The sequence below is a fragment of the Colias eurytheme genome, chromosome 2 (assembly GCF_061535395.1).
Source record: "Colias eurytheme isolate Ceu_HAF_F1 chromosome 2, ilColEury1 Martin Lab GWU primary, whole genome shotgun sequence".
Classification (NCBI taxonomy): domain Eukaryota; kingdom Metazoa; phylum Arthropoda; class Insecta; order Lepidoptera; family Pieridae; genus Colias; species Colias eurytheme.
Window position 1 is genome coordinate 7,238,057 of NC_142981.1, and position 18,315 is coordinate 7,256,371.

An 18,315-nucleotide genomic window follows, 5' to 3' on the forward strand; every position below is an offset into this window, starting at 1 on the left:
GACATCTGTCGAAGAACAAAGGCATATTTCATAGATTATAAACGACGATTTATTTTTCTTTTGTCCGTTATAATATAAACTCTGTAATAAAATATAATTTAACAAATAATTCGTGATTCGATCACAATTTGGTACGTAAACACAGTTCAAAAGTAACTCTAATTTATATTTAGAGACGACAACATATTTACATGATATTTTTTTTATATACTTTTAATAAATTATACAATATAATATGTAAACGGCGCTGTTCAAAAAAGTAACATTCATATTAAAATATAAAGTTGGATTTTATTCAGGTCCACAGGTCTTTAGTCAAAATTTGGTCGAATGCTGCTCAATAAAGTATAAAAATTAAAAGAAATGATATTCACAAGTTTGTATGTTGTTTGTTGTCGTGTTGAATGTGAAGAAACCCACAAAACGATTTCTTTATTAAATACAGAACTTCCACCTGTGACTTCCACCTATAAAAAAGGCCTATTTTTGTACCTGCCGTGATCCATGATAGGTACCTACTTTTAAATTCATGCCACCGCGACCGCGCTGCGCGCCGCGCACTTTACCCCGCGGGCCCGCCGAAAACATGCATGTAGTCAGCTGATTTTGATTTAATGTCAAATTATATGACAGATGACAATGACATGATTTTGACAATATTTCACTTCGCATCTTAGCGGCGATGCGATTATTTACTTTTTAGATTATAACCTTGAAACAAAACTTAAATCTTTATTATTTTTAACTTTACATATTATGATAATTTGTTAGGAAGAAGAGAATTTTACGGACGACATTTCAAGTTATAATTGTACTTATTACGAGTGTATTATTGAGTAAAGTAAAAATGATTATAAAATTATTAACATTATTTTTGTTCTGGAATAATGTTTCTTCAATTAATGTTCAAGACATTAATCTTCCACCTGAACATTTCGTATATTTATTCAATTCTTTTCCTGATATTGCCAAATCTTGTTCGGAAGATGGAAATTGTCCATACAAATCATTTTTAGATAGGAAAGCTTGTTGGGGCTATGAAACAGATTGTAATCAAAAAAATTCTTATCATGTACGGCCTCGATGTCCTGGTGATCACAGAGGCTGGGTTAAATCAAAACAAGCTCAATATGAAACTTTCTATACTCAAGCTGATTTTGGTAAGATTTTTATTGCTCTATAAAATTAGTATGGGTCTATCTTATGGTTTAAGTTTCTAAATTTCTACTTTATTATAAAATAAGATAGGAATTCGTCTTGTCTATAGATTTGTGCCCTGTTGGCAAACAACTCCTTGATGATGTGGCCACGCAATATTATGCTATCTTAGGCCAAAAACAAGTAAATATGATAAGTTCTTGTAAATTTTTTCTTTAAGCTTCTTTATCCAGTGGGTACTTTCAAAATTATAAGTGTTTTAATTCAGAATTTTTCTATTAGGTTATGTAAAGGAGCAAATAGATGAACTAATGGTAATGTGCGAAGCCTCTATCCCTGATGACAGTTCTCTAGAGTGTTCTAAATATTTAAGGTATGAAAATATATGCTTTAGCAAGTAAAAGTAAGATTTAAAGATAATAAATAGATATCATTAAATAATCAAATGTATTTATCTTTTATAGATTTTGTAGAGGTCGGAATCTCATGCTTAACTTTACTGGCCTTGTTGGTCGTGGAAACAATTTAAGATATAAAATGGATATTCTGGGACCTGGTCAGATTGGTAAGTAACATTATGCATAATACTTCCACAAAACTGAATATAAAATTAATTTCTATAAATCTATATACAGGGTGTAATCGTTAAGTGTGCACAAGCGATTATTCCGTAACTATTGCAGATATCAAAAAACTTTAAACTGATATTGAAAGTACTTAACCTAATGAGTTATATGGCGATAATAAATTTTTAAAAATAAAACGAGAAATATCCAAAAATGTTACATTAAACGCTCCCATGCGGGCATGTTGTTAATGTTTACACAATACAAAGAAGGTTTATAAACTGTGTAGGTGTCAGTGATTAAAAATATAACATATGAATGTGTAAAATACATATGATTCAATAATTAATTATTAATGGTACTTATAGCTTATGTTTGAAAATGTGTATGTATGTTGCCTGTAGTCAATTTTAACTTTTATTAGAGGAAATATAATCCTATCTAAAGAGTAAACTTTTAAATTTATCATCTCTTTTAATACAATTACAGGAGGACATTGCAATTTTTATTCTGACCGATTAATGAAAGAAGCAGAACACATGAGTGCATTGCAGTCCTGGGCACCTGAGTTTGTTAATTTTATAAGAACACCGGAAAGACCAATAAAAGATAGCAAATGTGATATAGTAATAGAAAAACCAACATACATCATGAAATTAGATGCAAGTAAGTTTATGAAATTTGATTTACTGTCTGTAAATATTGTACATACTAATCTGATGACATCATTTTTTTTTTCTTTAATTTCAGCTGTGAATATGTATCACCATTTCTGTGATTTCTTTAACTTGTATGCATCATTGCATGTCAATTCTACTCATCCAACAACATTTTCAAAGGACAATCACATTCTTATTTGGGAAACATTTACATATGAATCTGCCTTCAAAGATGCTTTTAAAGCTTTTACTGTTAATCCCATTTGGGACTTAAAAATGTTCAGAGGAAAAGTTGCATGTTTCAAAAATGTTGCATTTCCTCTTTTACCACGCATGATATTTGGACTTTACTATAATACACCTGTGGTAAGTTGACAACAAAGCCATATGAAACGGAAGCTGGTTGTATTGTATTTATATCATTCAGAAAATAACTGTATATCAAAATATAGTAGAAAGAATAGAAAAAGACTTGATCATGATGATAAAATGAACATGCCCTGCAAAAATAAATAATATCCTTTTATTTATCAGTTAAAATGTTTTTAAGCTACCATGTTAACTATTGTCCTAAAAAGAAAATTGCAACATTATAAATAGTTATATTTTCTAATATTTTCAGATATATGGATGTGAAAGAAGTGGTTTATTTCACGCATTTTCCAAACATATTTTACATTCTCTTAAGATACCACTGCATATACGTAAAAATGACAAAGTTAGGATTACGTTATTATCAAGAGGCACTACTTATCGAAAGATAATGAACGAAGAGGAAATAGTGAAGGAATTGCTTAAGAATAAAGAATACCATGTGGAGCGAGTTGTGTATGACAGAACAATACCTTTCTCACAACAATTGGAAATGACTCACAACACTGATGTGTTCATAGGAATGCATGGAGCTGGGTTGACACATTTATTGTTCCTTCCCGATTGGGCAGCAGTGTTTGAAGTGTAAGTATGACTTGTTAAATCATGATTCAAACTGAATGTGTTAACTAATGTATTGCTTTCATATCTGTGGGAAATTTTATCTACATTTGATAACAGATCAACTGTTTTAAAGTCAGAGTCAGTTTTAAAAGGTTCCATACATCCATTCTCATAAACCTTAATGAAAAAGGACTACAACACTTCTTATAAAATTGTAAACTAAAAAACGAGTCATACTTAAGAATGTAGAGAAGGTGCGGAATTCAAGGCTTAGGTTTTGAAGGAATGTGTCTGTACGTCAGTATAAAAATAGGTTTGATGTGCCTGGAAAAAGAGATCTAATGTAATCGACATACAGTATGTTTATTTAAATTAAAAATATTATTGCAAATTTTCAGGTACAATTGTGAGGATCCTAACTGCTATTCAGATTTGTCTAGACTTCGCGGTCTGAAATACGTTACATGGGAAAATAAAACAAAACTGATTCAGGAGGATGAAGTAAGTTTTTGCTCATATTAATAGTAGGGGAGCCCAGGATGCTAAATGTGGATTTACTCGAGCGTCATGGGAACCTATTAGAATTGGTAGATTAAACCATAGCGAGAAAAAAAGGTCCTATAATGTTTTCACTTTTAGCGGTGGGGAAGGGTTTTTGATTTTTTTTAATTTAAAAAAGAAAAAAATTGGCTTGGAAATACTCAAGCGCGTTAGATATTGATATTTTGCATGCTCCAGGACGTCACTGAAAAAAAGTATACGTTAATCTGACGATTTAAGTGGCGATTTAATCGCTATGAAGAAAGGGTAAAAAATTAAAGTAATATTATTCGAGCGCGTCAGATTAATATATGGGGGGGTTAATTACAATATAAGAAGTCCCCATTTCGCTAATCTGACGATTCGAGCTCAACCTTAGGGAATTATGGATTATTCAAATTTTCCAGCGGGGCCCCTGAGCGCACCCACCAACCATAACTGCTCATATTGACTAGAGGTACTAATGAATAGCTAAGGTACCGTCCCTTATAGTAATCTGACGCGCTCGAGTAAATCCCAAAATCCCCTCTTGGCCTCCCCTACTATAAGCGATTGTTCTCCTCGATTGTGTAACAAAATAGCTGATGTTTAATAAAAATAAATAGCAAATAATTGTTCTAAAGCCATTTCAAGACCTAAAAGAATGGGTAATAAGATTAAGTAAACCTAAAGTATATTAAAGCACGCTCCAGTATTGTATGTTATGTCCTTTTCAAACTATTTTCACCTTTATTGTTGTGTCTTATGTACTCTTTTTCCTTATAACTTCCTTCTGTATGTCCAATTATTAATTTTTACCCTCTTCTGTGTCTATTGTAAGTAATTTTTTAATTTTTGTGTCGGTTTTCAAATATTGTTTTGTAAATTGTAATGAAATGACATTATGTCAAATATTGTCAATATCAGATGTCAACTGTCATTGAAGTGTTTCGTTTCATGTAGTTTTGCGATAACCTATATTATTTTGTATTTGCTGGGGGTGTAGAAAAAATAAGCGTTTTCTAATACATAACTTATATTTTAATATTCATATATATATTAGTATACATATTATTATAGTATATATCTATCTGTCTATTGGTATTCATATAGTACGTATTTAGTATATTCATTATAAACTCAAAGCTATCGTGGTGTCAGTAAGTTGGTGTTTAAACTTTATAATTGATTTAAAATGGTTAACGACAATTCATCTAGTGACCTTAATTATATGTCTCTCTCTTCTGAAGATGATAATGATAGTGATGATAGTTTTCGCAGTTCTTCTTTTGTCCCTTTGAATAATTTCCTATCCTCTAGTCTCCCTCCCAACCTGAAAAGCTTCAATGTAATCCATATAAATGCCCAAAGTTTGCCTGCACACTATCCCGATTTTCTCACTTCTTTCGAGTCTATTAATGTCCATGCTATCCTAATTTCCGAGTCTTGGTTCAAACCCTGCCTTCCTTCTTCCAATTACTCACTTCCTGGCTTCCACTTGATAAGGAATGACCGCCTGGGGAGGGGTGGGGGAGGCGTCGCGATCTATCTACGGTCCCACCTACCGTTCAGTATTATTAGTATGTCGCCGCAACCCCCTCCCCCGGACGCGGCTGAACATCTTATTATTGAAGTTTCCTTAGCTCATAAAAAACTCCTCTTGGGTGTGTTTTATAGTCCTTCCCTTTCCATCAATTATTTCCACTCCTTCGAAACCATCCTTGAAAAACTTGTCCCTATCTATGAACATTCCATCCTTATGGGGGATTTTAACACTTGCCTCCTTAAAAACGACTCCCGAGCCAAGACTCTTCTTTCTATTACTGAATCCAATAACCTTCATCTTCTTTCCCTTAAACCTACTCACTCCCTTCCAAATTGCTCTCCTTCTCTCCTCGATTTAATGTTTGTTTCCTCTCCCAATCTGGTCTTGAAACATGGTCAGTGTGATGCTAGTGCATTCTCTCATCACGACCTAATTTTCCTGTCATACAGTGTGCGGCCTCCTAAACCTAAACCCAAACTTGTGATGCGACGCAGTTTTGCTGGGATAGACACTGAGAGTCTTCACCGTGATGCTAGTAAGATTGACTGGTCTGTCATCCTTTCTGCCGATAATACTGACTCCAAAGTCGATTTATTTACTTCGCTTCTGACACAACTATACGACCAACACGCACCCCTCAAACCAGTCAAACTTAAGCATCTACCAGCTCCCTGGCTCACGGATGACCTCAAGTCACTGTTAATTTTAAAATCGAAAGCAAAAGCCAAATATAAAGCGAATAATAGTGACTTGAACAGGGAAAAGTATGTCAGGATTCGGAATCGTTGCAATACATGTTGTAGAGACGCACAACGACGCCATATTCACTCATCTGTCGAGAACGGCGACTCCAGTAAAATCTGGAAATTCTTAAAATCCATAGGAATTGGTAATAAAAGTAGTAACTCTCTTCCTGATAACTTAAATATAGAACTTTTAAATCAACATTTCACCGATTCTCCACCCACTTTAGATAATAATACAAAATTAAACACACTTTATAATCTTTCTTCTTTATCAATTCCTAATTTTCCACCGTTTCATCTGAGCCAATTCGCTGATGGAGATGTTAAGAAGAGCGTATTGTCAGTGTCGTCTAATGCAGTCGGTAGTGATGGCATCAGTCGTAACATGATCATCCCTATCCTTGACCTTATTATCCCAATCTTAACTCATATTTTAAACTGCTCCATTTCCTCGGGTTCTTTTCCCTCCGCCTGGAAAAGTGCTCAGGTTATTCCTTTACCAAAAAAGCCCAAACCCTCTTCCCACAGTGACTTCCGGCCAATTTCTATTTTACCTTTCCTCTCCAAAGTCCTTGAAAAATTAGTCCATCAACAACTCAGTAGTTTCCTTAATAGACATAATTTATTGAACCCTTTCCAATCCGGTTTCCGTCCTGGTCATGGAACGACTACTGCGCTCACCAAAATCACTGACGATATTAGACTCGGCATGGACAACAAGCAGCTCACAGTGCTCACGTTACTCGATTTCAGCAACGCCTTTAGCTCTGTAGACTTCGACTTACTGCTGGGTTTGCTACGCTCGCTTAACCTATCTCCATCTGCGTGTAATTGGTTTCATAGTTATTTACATGGACGCCGGCAGCGAATTTCGCTTGATGACATTTCCTCGTCTTGGCGCAATATCAATGCCGGCGTGCCACAAGGATGCGTCTTGTCACCTCTCCTTTTTGCAATTTTTATTAATACCTTAACTCAATCTTTAACTTCTCTCTACCACATGTATGCTGACGATGTCCAAATCTACACCCAAGCGACTCTGGAAGACTTGCCCAATGCAATCAGTAAGGTCAACAATGATTTGTCTACCATTGTAAACTGGAGCAGGAATTTTGGACTATTATTAAATCCAGCTAAAACACAGACAATCATCATTGGGAGTGCGTCATACGTGTCAAGGATTGATTGGGCAGCTCTTCCGGATGTTTTGTTGGACGGCATACAGATCGGTTACAGTACCCACGTTAAAAACTTGGGTATTTTAATGGATCAAACCCTGTCGTGGGATGTTCACCTGAAGGAGGTCAGCAGGAGGATGTTTGCTTCCGCTGGCTCACTTCGGCGCCTGCGCAACTTTCTGCCTATCCCTACAAAAATAATGCTAGCTCATTCCCTTCTCCTTTCCCATCTTGATTATGCAGATACCTCCTACCTTGACCTTTCCGAAGCCCAGTTGAGTCGACTTGAACGCCTTCAGAATTTTTGCATTCGCTTTATCTTTGGCTTGCGTAAGTTTGACCACGTGTCAGACTATCGCAAAAAACTCAACTGGCTTCCCATCCGCTTCCGTCGTAACTCCCACATCCTTCATCTTCTATTCTCCGTCCTGTTTGATCCTAAAGCTCCTCACTATCTCAAAGATAAATTTGATTACTTTACCTCTCCTTTCCCTCGCCCTTCCAAAACTTTACTTTTGCGTGTCCCTATCACGAACACCAAATTTTATGGTCATTCCTTTGCTGTTCGTGCTGCCAAACTCTGGAATGAACTTCCACTAGAAGTACGTCAAGCGCAATCCTTAAGGAGTTTTAAACACCTTCTTAAGTCACACTATCTTTCTCTTGCTTAGCTTCTTCCTCTATTTCCTTACTGTTACCTTATTTTCTTCTTTGTTATATACCTACTACTATATTATATTTGTTCTTTATGATATACTTATTAAATATTTATAATTATGTTTTCTCTTGCTATTTACTACTATATAGTTGTTGTATATGATATTATACATATATTTATAATATATATTGAATATTTATAATTATATTTTTCTTTTTTCCTAAAGCCTTATTTTTTGCTCACCCACCTCCTTTTAACGTCTCTCCTTACTTATTACATACGGTGGCCTGGAAGAGATCGCTACTTAGCGATAAGGCCACCGTTTGTACACATTATTTCCTATTAGCTGTACTTTGTGTGTCTCTATTTATTTTGTGTGTGCAATAAATAATTAAATAAATAAATAAAATAAAAATGTTTTTCCATATTACAGTAAAAGCTCTTTATTCACGGGTAATAGGTTCCGTAAATGTGCCGCGAATAGTGAAACCGTGAATGAAGGAAGCGCGAATAAGGAGCTTTTACTTTATATGTTTTAAAAGTTTCTTAAATTGATTTTAAACTTGTTATCATATTTTATATTTTAATACTGTTATTTTTAGGGACATGGCCCAGGTGGTACGTCGCATGCAAAATTCACAAATTACTCTTTTGATGTTGAAGAATTTTTGAGATTGGTGAAAATATGCGCCGCATACGTACAACAAAGACAGGACTTCCAAAATTTTGTGATGGCATCTCTTGAATCTCGACGTATGAATGACGAGTTATAAATTGTATTTTAGAGTAAGATTTAAACTCAAAATTTGTGATACTAATTTGAAATTATTTTTTTATAGTACAATTTTGATGTACAATTAATTTTTAATAGGTAGTTGCTTAGTTATGTAAAAAGTACTTAATTTTCAAGACTTAATCTTAATCAAAATAAATTTAAAAAAGTCGTCTCAAAGATCAAGAAACTGAAATACATTCCGAAAAGATAGTGTAGGTAACTTTATTATTCAATATTCAACGAAATTTTACTTATTCCATAACTCTAGACGAGTTTAATGTTGTTTTAAATGACCACTTTTGCCAATCATTTATCAGTCATGAAAGCATTTTAGATTTAATGTAAATAGTTGCAGACTGCGATTTTTTTCCCAGTCTAAATTCTTCATCCGAATACATTCTAAATATTTCTGCTTTGTATAGAAATTTAAGTATTTCTTTGCTGCAGTTTTTCACTGGTTTATTTTAACCTTTGATTGTGCTGGGTTTCTTTCTGCTTTTACTTTATAAAAAACAGTTTCGTTCGTTTTTGCCAATCACGAAACACAATCTTGCTTTGCATTTGATGCAAAAGCCAAAAGGCAACGGTTTTTTTGGCAGTACCTACAACAAACTTCATCCATAGTGGAAGAAAAATGGCCTACATTGTCATATTTTACAGGGCTTTCGGGAAGTGGTGGTTTCTTTCGAGGTTTTGAAAAGTGGAGGCCTCAGTCTTTTGAAGTTCAGCACTCCGGTTTTGCATTGGGAAGCTCTCGTACACAGCAAATCTGAATTCTTTCAATCTCAATTTCTTCTTGGTTGAAGATCGATATAACAGCCAAGCATTATTCAGGCAAATATCTATCATCTGTGCAAAGATACCTAGATACCATCTACGGCTTTTGAAAGGTTGTTGTTTTGGAGAGCGCGATAAGCATATCGGCCAGATCGACCCCACCCATATGCTTGTTGTTGTTTTCGAACTATTTGAGAGCACTGAACGTCGGTCTTCCTTTTTGCATCTTTGCAATAGCGTTGTATTTTTGGAAAGTTTCGCTTGCAATAAAAGAGCTAGCTAGTGTGACGACTTTGTTGTCGTTCCATCGAACTGCAACGAAACAATTATTATCGTTGCACACCCCTTGTGAAAAACAACCTCTTTCTTTCCTCTTCAACACCTTTTCTGTCAGAAGTACGTTTTCTGTTCCTCTTATACGACTACTTCTTTTAGGAACCACCTAATGCAAAAATGCCATAGTTTTGCCTCAGGATGTACAAATGTTTTAGTGAAGTAGCATCCCCAGTTAGGCTCATAAATAACAATGTCCATGTCATCGAAAGACCCAATAGAAGGAACAGGCGATGAGGAGCCGCTGTTCGTGTTATTGACAGGGTTAGTCTCATTAGTAGGCATTTCACATTCTGAATCGGATGCGCCACTTCCTTCAGATGCAGCATGTTCTTTTGGGACTAAAGCCAATATTTTTTGACTGCGGCTAGGCTGTTAACAAGCGAAAACAAAGCAAAACTAAGCAACAACCCACAATGAAAATGTTACAGCAAATTAAAATTCAAACTGACAAAAAACAATTCAAAATAACGCAATTCATTATTGTGTCAGTCATTTAAAGCTCAAATACCCCGGAGCAAGTAACTACAGTTTAGCAAAAATATCGTGAAATAGAACTAAAAAATATGATCACTGGAACACTGGTATCTTTTTTTTTTGTTTATGTGTAACTGACCCTGTACTTGGAAATACCAATTGTGGCTTTTATTCAGGCCTATTTCATATACTAGTTTATCTTTTTTATTTGTCATCTTTTTAGCACTTTTTTATTTTTTTCAGTTTCCATTTGGTTATGAGCTTTTCGCATATTGCTGCAATACGCATTCGGGATCATTCCATATGCTGATTTAGGGCATTTGATTTCAATTATCGCATTGTCATTATCATACATTCCATCCGGTGAAGCTCCAAGAATAAAACATTCTTGGTCAATAAACAGACTGCACCGTTTTATAGAAATTTTTTCTTGACGAGCAAGCTGATTAAGCGCAGGCGACTCATTGATTTTGCCATGCTGTATAGCAGTCACATGGTCCAAAGAGTAACCGCATAACATCGGTTTTCAAGGGGAGCAGGGCTGATATCTTTGGTTCTTTTGCAGATTTTCCCAAAATTCGATGCTGTAACTAAACAGCGAAGTAACTCGAGCCATAAAGCACTTTCAGCCTGCAATACGCTTTCTTTTTTAATAGCATTTCTATCAGAAACTTGTACTTTTAAATGCTCTTAATACCTATGTCGTCTGAAATTAAAAAATAAGAAAAAATAACCAAAATTAAGGGCGGCTTGCGCATCGTCGTTAAATACAGTTTAAGAGCGACGTAAACGCATTTAGTCTGCTAATTATAATTAGCGTCTTGCACAACAAAAATTTAGGCACTAATCACGTTTAACGAACTGTCAAAGTTAAATACCCAAAGATGGCTATTTAGCGTCGCTAAATACGTTTAGTAGTCAATCGCGCGTCATCATTTTGAGGTTATAGAAGTTTACTATTATTTTATAAAAGATTTAAGAGTTCGGTAGGAAGTTTGTAAGATAGATTTGTGGGAATTGTATTATGACGACGATGAGGAGAATATAGAATATATCAACAGACCGAGGGAATTGTTTGAGAGAGCAGACTGACTTCTTCAGAAGGTTTCGTCTAACGAAAGAAACCACTACAATTTTGTTACAGCAAATAGCCCCACATTTAAAAACCAGCAACAAGTAAGGAAATGTACTTATTATTAATGAAAGCTCGTCGGTCCATTTCACGATTTTTTTTTAAGAAATGCAACCATTTTGCTCTAAGTCAAGTGTACAACATGTGTACAACGCACAAAAACGTAAAAAGGAACGCAAGAAACTGCTTTACCGACTCCCTAACTACGATTAGTTAAATTACCATCCGAACGGACATGGGCAAGACCTTTTTAATTGTATTTAGGCTAAACATATTTAGCAAGATAAACGCATTTAACTAAATTCTGTTTAGACCAAATGTTGCGCAAGCCGCCCTAAGACAAAACATTTGACATGGTATAAAAAATTTTCACTGAGTGGAAAGTGAGAATTTCAAATTTTATGACACCTTTTTTTAATGGAATTTATTACGGATGCTAAGATAACCTCTTCCTCCTTGGACCTAACCTAACCTTGCCTCATATTCATAGGTAGGCATGTCTGGTTTTTGGCAAGATTCACCGTAATCTGCATTTTCATTTTTCATTATTAAAATTAATGCGTTTTGGTCTCCAAATCTTTTTTGTAGAATTTTTCTTCTTTTTTTGCGCCTCAAACTTTTGCACTACTGAAGGGCTTTTCGTAGTTATTTTTTTGAACAATGTGGTAATTTGTGTGACGTGGGACTTCAATGGGTATCAATGTAAGAAATCGGTGTTCAACTTGAAAATTATCGTCCACTGTTCTTACAATCAACGCCAAATGATTAATGGTAGATTTGCCCGTACTTTCATCCACAAGCAAAGAAAAGTTTTTTTTTCTTAAATTCTCTATCAGGTTTTTAGCGCAGTTTCTCCAGTTACATTAATGATAATACTGCACTAACTTTAGTTCTGCTGAGTGTTGATAGACAGTTCCTCAGCAACTTTAGAATATGGACAGACAGCGCGTATTAATTTTGTCAAATGGAACGCTACATTAAACGAAAGATTGTACTCTGCAATAAATAAATAATAAAACAAGCCATCTTGATTTCACCTTTTTTTGCAGCTTGTTTTGGATTTTGTGAGCTCGAAGATAACATTGATGTTAATGTTGGTTGTTTTACTAACATTTTGCAATTATTACGTAGAGCTTTTCTGGCGCAGTAATTCATGAATCCCGCATTTTCTATCACAGTTACAAGCTGAACAGAAGAAATACTTGTTACCTTTAGCACTTTTCTTTAGCCAGCCTTTGAACTTTTCGTCTTGTAACCATAAATCAATAAACTTCTGTTCATACTTCAAAGCTTTCTTCTTAGGAGGAGTTTTGTCGGAATCAGCTATTCTTCGCTACTCACTTATTAAATAACAGCTTGTTTGCCTTATCGAGAAACAACTGTGATTAACCTGTTTATTTAACTGGAAAGACCTGGTTTAAACTTTAACCTAATCAAAGATCCAAGACGAAAAACAATACACAACTATCTCTTTTATGTTCAAGTAAGTATAAATGTGTCTAAGAAAAAACCCTTTTCATTGTGTGAACGGTGCCGCGTAAGAAAACGGGAATTCCCCAGCCATAGCGCGCGTCGAGTCTATAAAATTTAGATACACGCATAAACTATAAAAAAAAAACAGTAGAAAATCGTACTAAAACAGAAAACAGTGTTGTCATGTTAAAAACAATGATATTTTATGTATAGATACGTTATATACTCACCAAATACCCAAATAAAATACTCCACACGCAGCGTCAGGCGCACACATAAAAGCATTTGACACAATTTCATTTTACTTAAATTTATTACATTGACATAATATTATGTTATAAGAGAGATAGATAGCTTTATTAACATCATATGTATAAACAAAAAAGACGAAGTAAGTTCGTCACTTGCGCGAAAATTTAAGAAAATGTCATTCAGATTTCACTAATTAAATACGTAAAAACAAATAAGAATAAATAGTTGCTATGGCAATTGGGCATAGATTAATGACACAGAAGGTACAATGATACACAGGTTACTCCATCTTCTTCTCTTAATTAATGGCTCCCAGTAAAAAGGGACTTCGCCAATGTGATATAGAGCTTACGTTTCCTGTACACGTACAAATGTATCAATTTCATATTTTACTATTTACTTATTATGAAGTTGTATTAATAAGAGGATAAGGCAAGACAAGGACAAGACTTTAGGGGATATAACTGTTTAAAGTATTTATTACTAGCTGTGAAGGCGAACACGCCTTCGGTCGGGGAGTTGATGTGATAATCATCATCATTTCATCCGATAGACGCTCACTGCTGGGCATAGGCCTCTCTAAAGATCTCTAAGGACCGATCTTACGAACGGCGATCTTAGCCCGTACGAAGGGCATCACTCCACCTTTTAGGATATAATAATAGTGGTACGTAGTTCAAAAAATAAAAGAAAAGATGAAGATTACTTCTTTTTATCGAAAGCAAATAATATTTATTTACAATAGCTTTTTACAGTAACTAGTTATTTACAGAAAAAAAAAAAAAAATCTATACTGAATTACTGTTTGAACGCGCTAATCTCGCGAAAAATTCTTTCGGTGTAAGATAGCCCATTTCATCTCGCCAAGACCAACAGAAGTGGTGCACTGCGGGCAAAAACATGGAGCACAGCTAGTAAAGCATTATTAAACACCCTCAAAAACATTTAATTTATTTCTTTTCTGTCGTGTAGTCTGCTTTTTTGTTGCGGGGTTATTTTTGTGAGCAAAATGCATACGCACATTCAAATATTTTTCAATTATAAGTTTGATTAAATTAAGTCGATGATTCAGAGTGGGTGGTTGTTGTCTCGAATGTTCTGCATACGGATTAGAATTAAAAACGTTCGTGCCTACAAATGCCTTCAAAATTTGGTTTTTCAATGATACCCACTGAATATTGGTGAATGAACTCCTTTTTCGTTTAAATATGATTTGATAACGTTTTCACATTTAAAAGAAACCAAAAATAGATTTTCTGAAGAGTAGCATAAGCCACCAACATCTATCAGCGATATCAGTTTGTGAAACCACATTTTATTGCACGTGAACAACTCCGCAATACAGGTTTCACGTTTGATAATTTGAGCCAGCTTGCGGGCTATCCAGCCAGATATATAACCTACAATTTGATTACTTACATCCGGACACTGTTCATTGTTAAGTCTTTCAGACAGTATTGCAACATTGTTTTCGGCAGCATAGACACTCGTTGTAAAAACGGGGTTTAAATCCTCATCTCCATTCTCTACATCATCATCTGTGATCTGTTTGCCTTTCTGATGAGCGATTTAAACTTAACAGTGCTGACGGTATGGTAGGACACAGAAGGCTGATCAACTACTTGTCCCTAAAGAAAATCGATCAGTAAAACAGATGTATGCATTATGCATCTGCCCCTTACCCCACGGCTACCATTTGTAATATAATATACCTACACATATTATATTACAAATGGTAGCCGTCTATTTTTATTGGCGAATCTATTGATAATTTCAGTAATATTTGGGGTTATGTCTGGGTGTATATTAAGGAGAGCTAAACCTGTGAGCCTTTCTTCCAACATGTTTGCCCTCAACCAAGTTTTAACCCGTCTTAGCTTAGCTTAGCTTATGGGAAGTGTTGCCAGTATTTTTAAAAATGTCTTTATATTGGGGTACAGATCTTCACCGCAAACTTCAATTGAAGTGAGGACACAATTTGGTACGTTCTTTTTTTCCAGGTATTCCTTTTCCATTTTAACGACCATAACTGATATTCCGTAACTACAGTGGCAGCGGGAGCAGTTAAAAAATGGGAGTACCATTCTGACAATTTTTTCACCTGATCAAAGTCATTTTCTGTATATTCAGGTTTTTGTTGTTCAATATATATCTTTATTTTATAGTAATTAAGTTATTAATCAAATTAGTATTAGGTATAATATTATTATACGCCAATATTTTTTCTTCTCAGGACTCAGTCACAATCACAACTACTGTTTAACAACATCACAATTCACAAATTATTATTATCCATAGAAATCTTTATTACAACGATATGTAATAAATTATTATAATACTATATTTTTGAATATTTTTCAGATTAAACGAACGATTTATAATATCGACTGCCCAGATTATCAAAACTACGTAGTTCTTTGCTGCTTACCTAGATGTCGCATGTAGGTTTTTACGGACATCGTAGTCCAATAAAGCGCCGTTAGATGTCAGGAAAATAAATATTTATTAAATGCATCGCGATTATAGACATTTTTTTTTGTAAGGTCAATATTTTGATATGACGATCACAATTTGGGGGGGGGGGGGTCATGTCCCCCGTGACCCCCCCCCCCCTGGGACCGCGCCTGCTGGCGACAAAGCAGATAGCAAGCAAGGCTAATGTGGCTTTCATGGTTGTCTAGGATAAGCAAAATTGGTTCTTCAAGAGTTGGTTTAGCAAAAGATATGAAATGATGTAACCAATCCACGAATAGGTGCTCGTTAATCCAACCAGAATCGCTAACTGCTGCGATCATGTCAGCATTGCCTCCTCGCAACAAATGAGCATTCATTCGCTTCCTTTTAAAAATAAAAAAATGGGGGAACATACCTTCCAGAAGCACTGAATGCGCAAACAACTGTTGTTGTCGTGCCTCGTTCACCACTTGTTGCCATACCGACTTGTTTTTGACCTTTTGGCGCCAAAATTCTTGAATTCCTTTGGACATCAGAAATACCGGTCTCGTCCACATTGTAAATACGATTACCATCAAAGTGATATTTTGCTTGCACGGCTTCTAAATTGTTAAAAAACATTTTTACCTCCGTTTCATTAAACGCTGTTATTCTATTGATAGAAGTAGACTCAGGCTTACGAAGCGAAATTTCAGGGTGTCTCTTTTTAAATCCATAAAACCAGTCTTTTCCTGCCATTTGAGATGTTTTGTCAAAATTATGTTTCAATTGATTCACTTCTGCAAATTTAAAAGCTATTTTTCGCACCATTTCTATTGTTAAGCCATAAAATACTTTGCTGCATTTAATTATATGTTGTTCTAATTCAGTTTCTTGTGCATCAGTAAATATAGCTTTTCTTCCAGTTTTAGGTTCATTTATTATTTCTTTCTTGAGATAGTCATGTATAGTACTTTTTGGAACAGAATAAATAATAGATGCCTTTCCTAACGACAGTATTTTGTTCCTTACATCGTGAACGGCTTTCTCTAAATCTTCTAATTTGTATTTGGTCTCAGTCTTCCTTTGGTAACGTCGTGGCATCTAAAAATAGATATAGTAAGTAAGTATACATATTTATAACAAATCAGTTAAGAGTCTGTTAAAACAATATTTTAGGTTAGATACAAGGAAACAAAAACTACCGCAGTTAACCGGTGGAAACAAATATTTTAAATAAAAGATAAAAATCAATCTATGTAGGGGTAATTGCGGACGTTCGAGATTGCCCCATCTAAGTCGTCCGTCATTAGCCGATTCACAGAAATATCCAGAACTATTTTTTTATTTGAGGTTAGAATCGAGTGATGCAAGTGCTGAGAACTTTAAAACCTTATCTAATTACATGTCGATATACATAAAAGATACCAGGTTTCTATGTCATTAATGCCATAATATACAACTTTTCAAGATTACACTAAAATTAGATGAAATTGTAGAAAAAAACTCAATTTTACATACCTTGCAAAGTGTGCGCAGCCTCACTCTCCTACCAAAGAGTACTATAATAATCAGACTCCTACTCACAGTCCGGCACTACGTTCGAACTCGACTCGCGATTGAAGCATTGAGAATATCTGCTATCCTTTTCTAACACACCTAAACTGATGTGTCCGGCATTACCCGCCGTCCGTGATTACCCCACCCTCCCCTATATACGCAAGGATAAAATGTAGTTCTTGACTACTTCTAAGAAAGTGATCAGCTCGGTGTAATTTAGTTTGCTTAAGTGTTTTTTGAAACCGAACTTGTCTTTGGCACGGGAGTTAAAAATAACAAATAACGTGTTGAAGTTATTTATAAACTCAACCGTAGCTCCAGTGTCTTTGAATTTGGACGTGTCTTTGTAAGCAACTCGTCTTATAGAAGTAAAGCACTAGCGACACTTTTGCTCAACAATTGAGTTGCAAGTTTTACTTTCATAATTTCATTCCGGAAATATATGTGTTTCTCGGATAGTTTATTTGTAAAATTGAGATTCTGATTCATCTGAAGCTTGTTTAGGTTAATTAAGAGCTGCCACTTTATAAGCTTATCTTGATTGTTAAATATTACCCTCTTTGCTTCAAATGTATTGCGTACCAATTTTATCATATTATGGCAAGGGTCCAAAACAAAAGTACAGCAATTTATTTATTACAAGACGGGTGTTTAAATGTTGTTTTCAAGTTCATTGCATTATTTAAGTTACAACGCAGAAGATTAGCGGCAGCTATATAGGTTTAAAGACTTTATTACTCATAAGAACAATTTGTTCACTTAAAATGAGTTACATGCTATCTTAAATTAAATTAACTTAGTTCTCTAGTTTTAGTTATCATGCAATAATTATACAAAATAAGCATAAATTCTACTGTACTATTCTAAATTACAGTAAATGTGATTTTTAAGTAATTTCTTAAATACATTTATACTTTTACAATTTTTTAACTTGTTTGGCAATTTATTAAACATTTGTGCTCCTTCAAAGAGTATGGTTTTTTTCCCGTAGTTAGTTCTAGTCGAGATAGGTTGAAAATTATTTTGGCTTCTCAGGTTATACTTTGTTGATTTTTTATGTAGCTGTAAGTTTGATTTTGTTGCGTTTGTTGTTATATTTTTTATAAGGATGCATGTGGAATATGCGTAGATTTGTGA

General features: G+C 34.7%; 2 protein-coding genes across 2 annotated transcripts; one reads left to right on the forward strand and one right to left on the reverse strand.

Annotated features, from left to right (window-relative positions):
- Window positions 1–678: 678 nt before the first annotated feature.
- Window positions 679–11,066, forward strand: Eogt (EGF-domain O-GlcNAc transferase). The gene is made up of 8 exons (XM_090113999.1): window positions 679–1,160; window positions 1,441–1,531; window positions 1,623–1,723; window positions 2,214–2,390; window positions 2,475–2,749; window positions 3,006–3,340; window positions 3,718–3,820; window positions 8,569–11,066. Exons 1-8 carry the CDS (start codon window positions 848–850, stop codon window positions 8,737–8,739), a joined length of 1,566 nt encoding a protein of 521 aa, XP_089970125.1. The 5' UTR covers window positions 679–847; the 3' UTR covers window positions 8,740–11,066.
- A 4,405-nt stretch (window positions 11,067–15,471) lies between these two features.
- LOC149910455 (uncharacterized) lies at window positions 15,472–17,165 on the reverse strand. The gene is made up of 2 exons (XM_090114036.1): window positions 17,140–17,165; window positions 15,472–16,722 (listed from the first exon to the last, which is right to left on the reverse strand). The coding sequence occupies exon 2, from the start codon at window positions 16,720–16,722 to the stop codon at window positions 16,027–16,029; it is 696 nt and encodes a 231-aa protein (XP_089970162.1). The 5' UTR covers window positions 17,140–17,165; the 3' UTR covers window positions 15,472–16,026.
- Window positions 17,166–18,315: the final 1,150 nt, after the last annotated feature.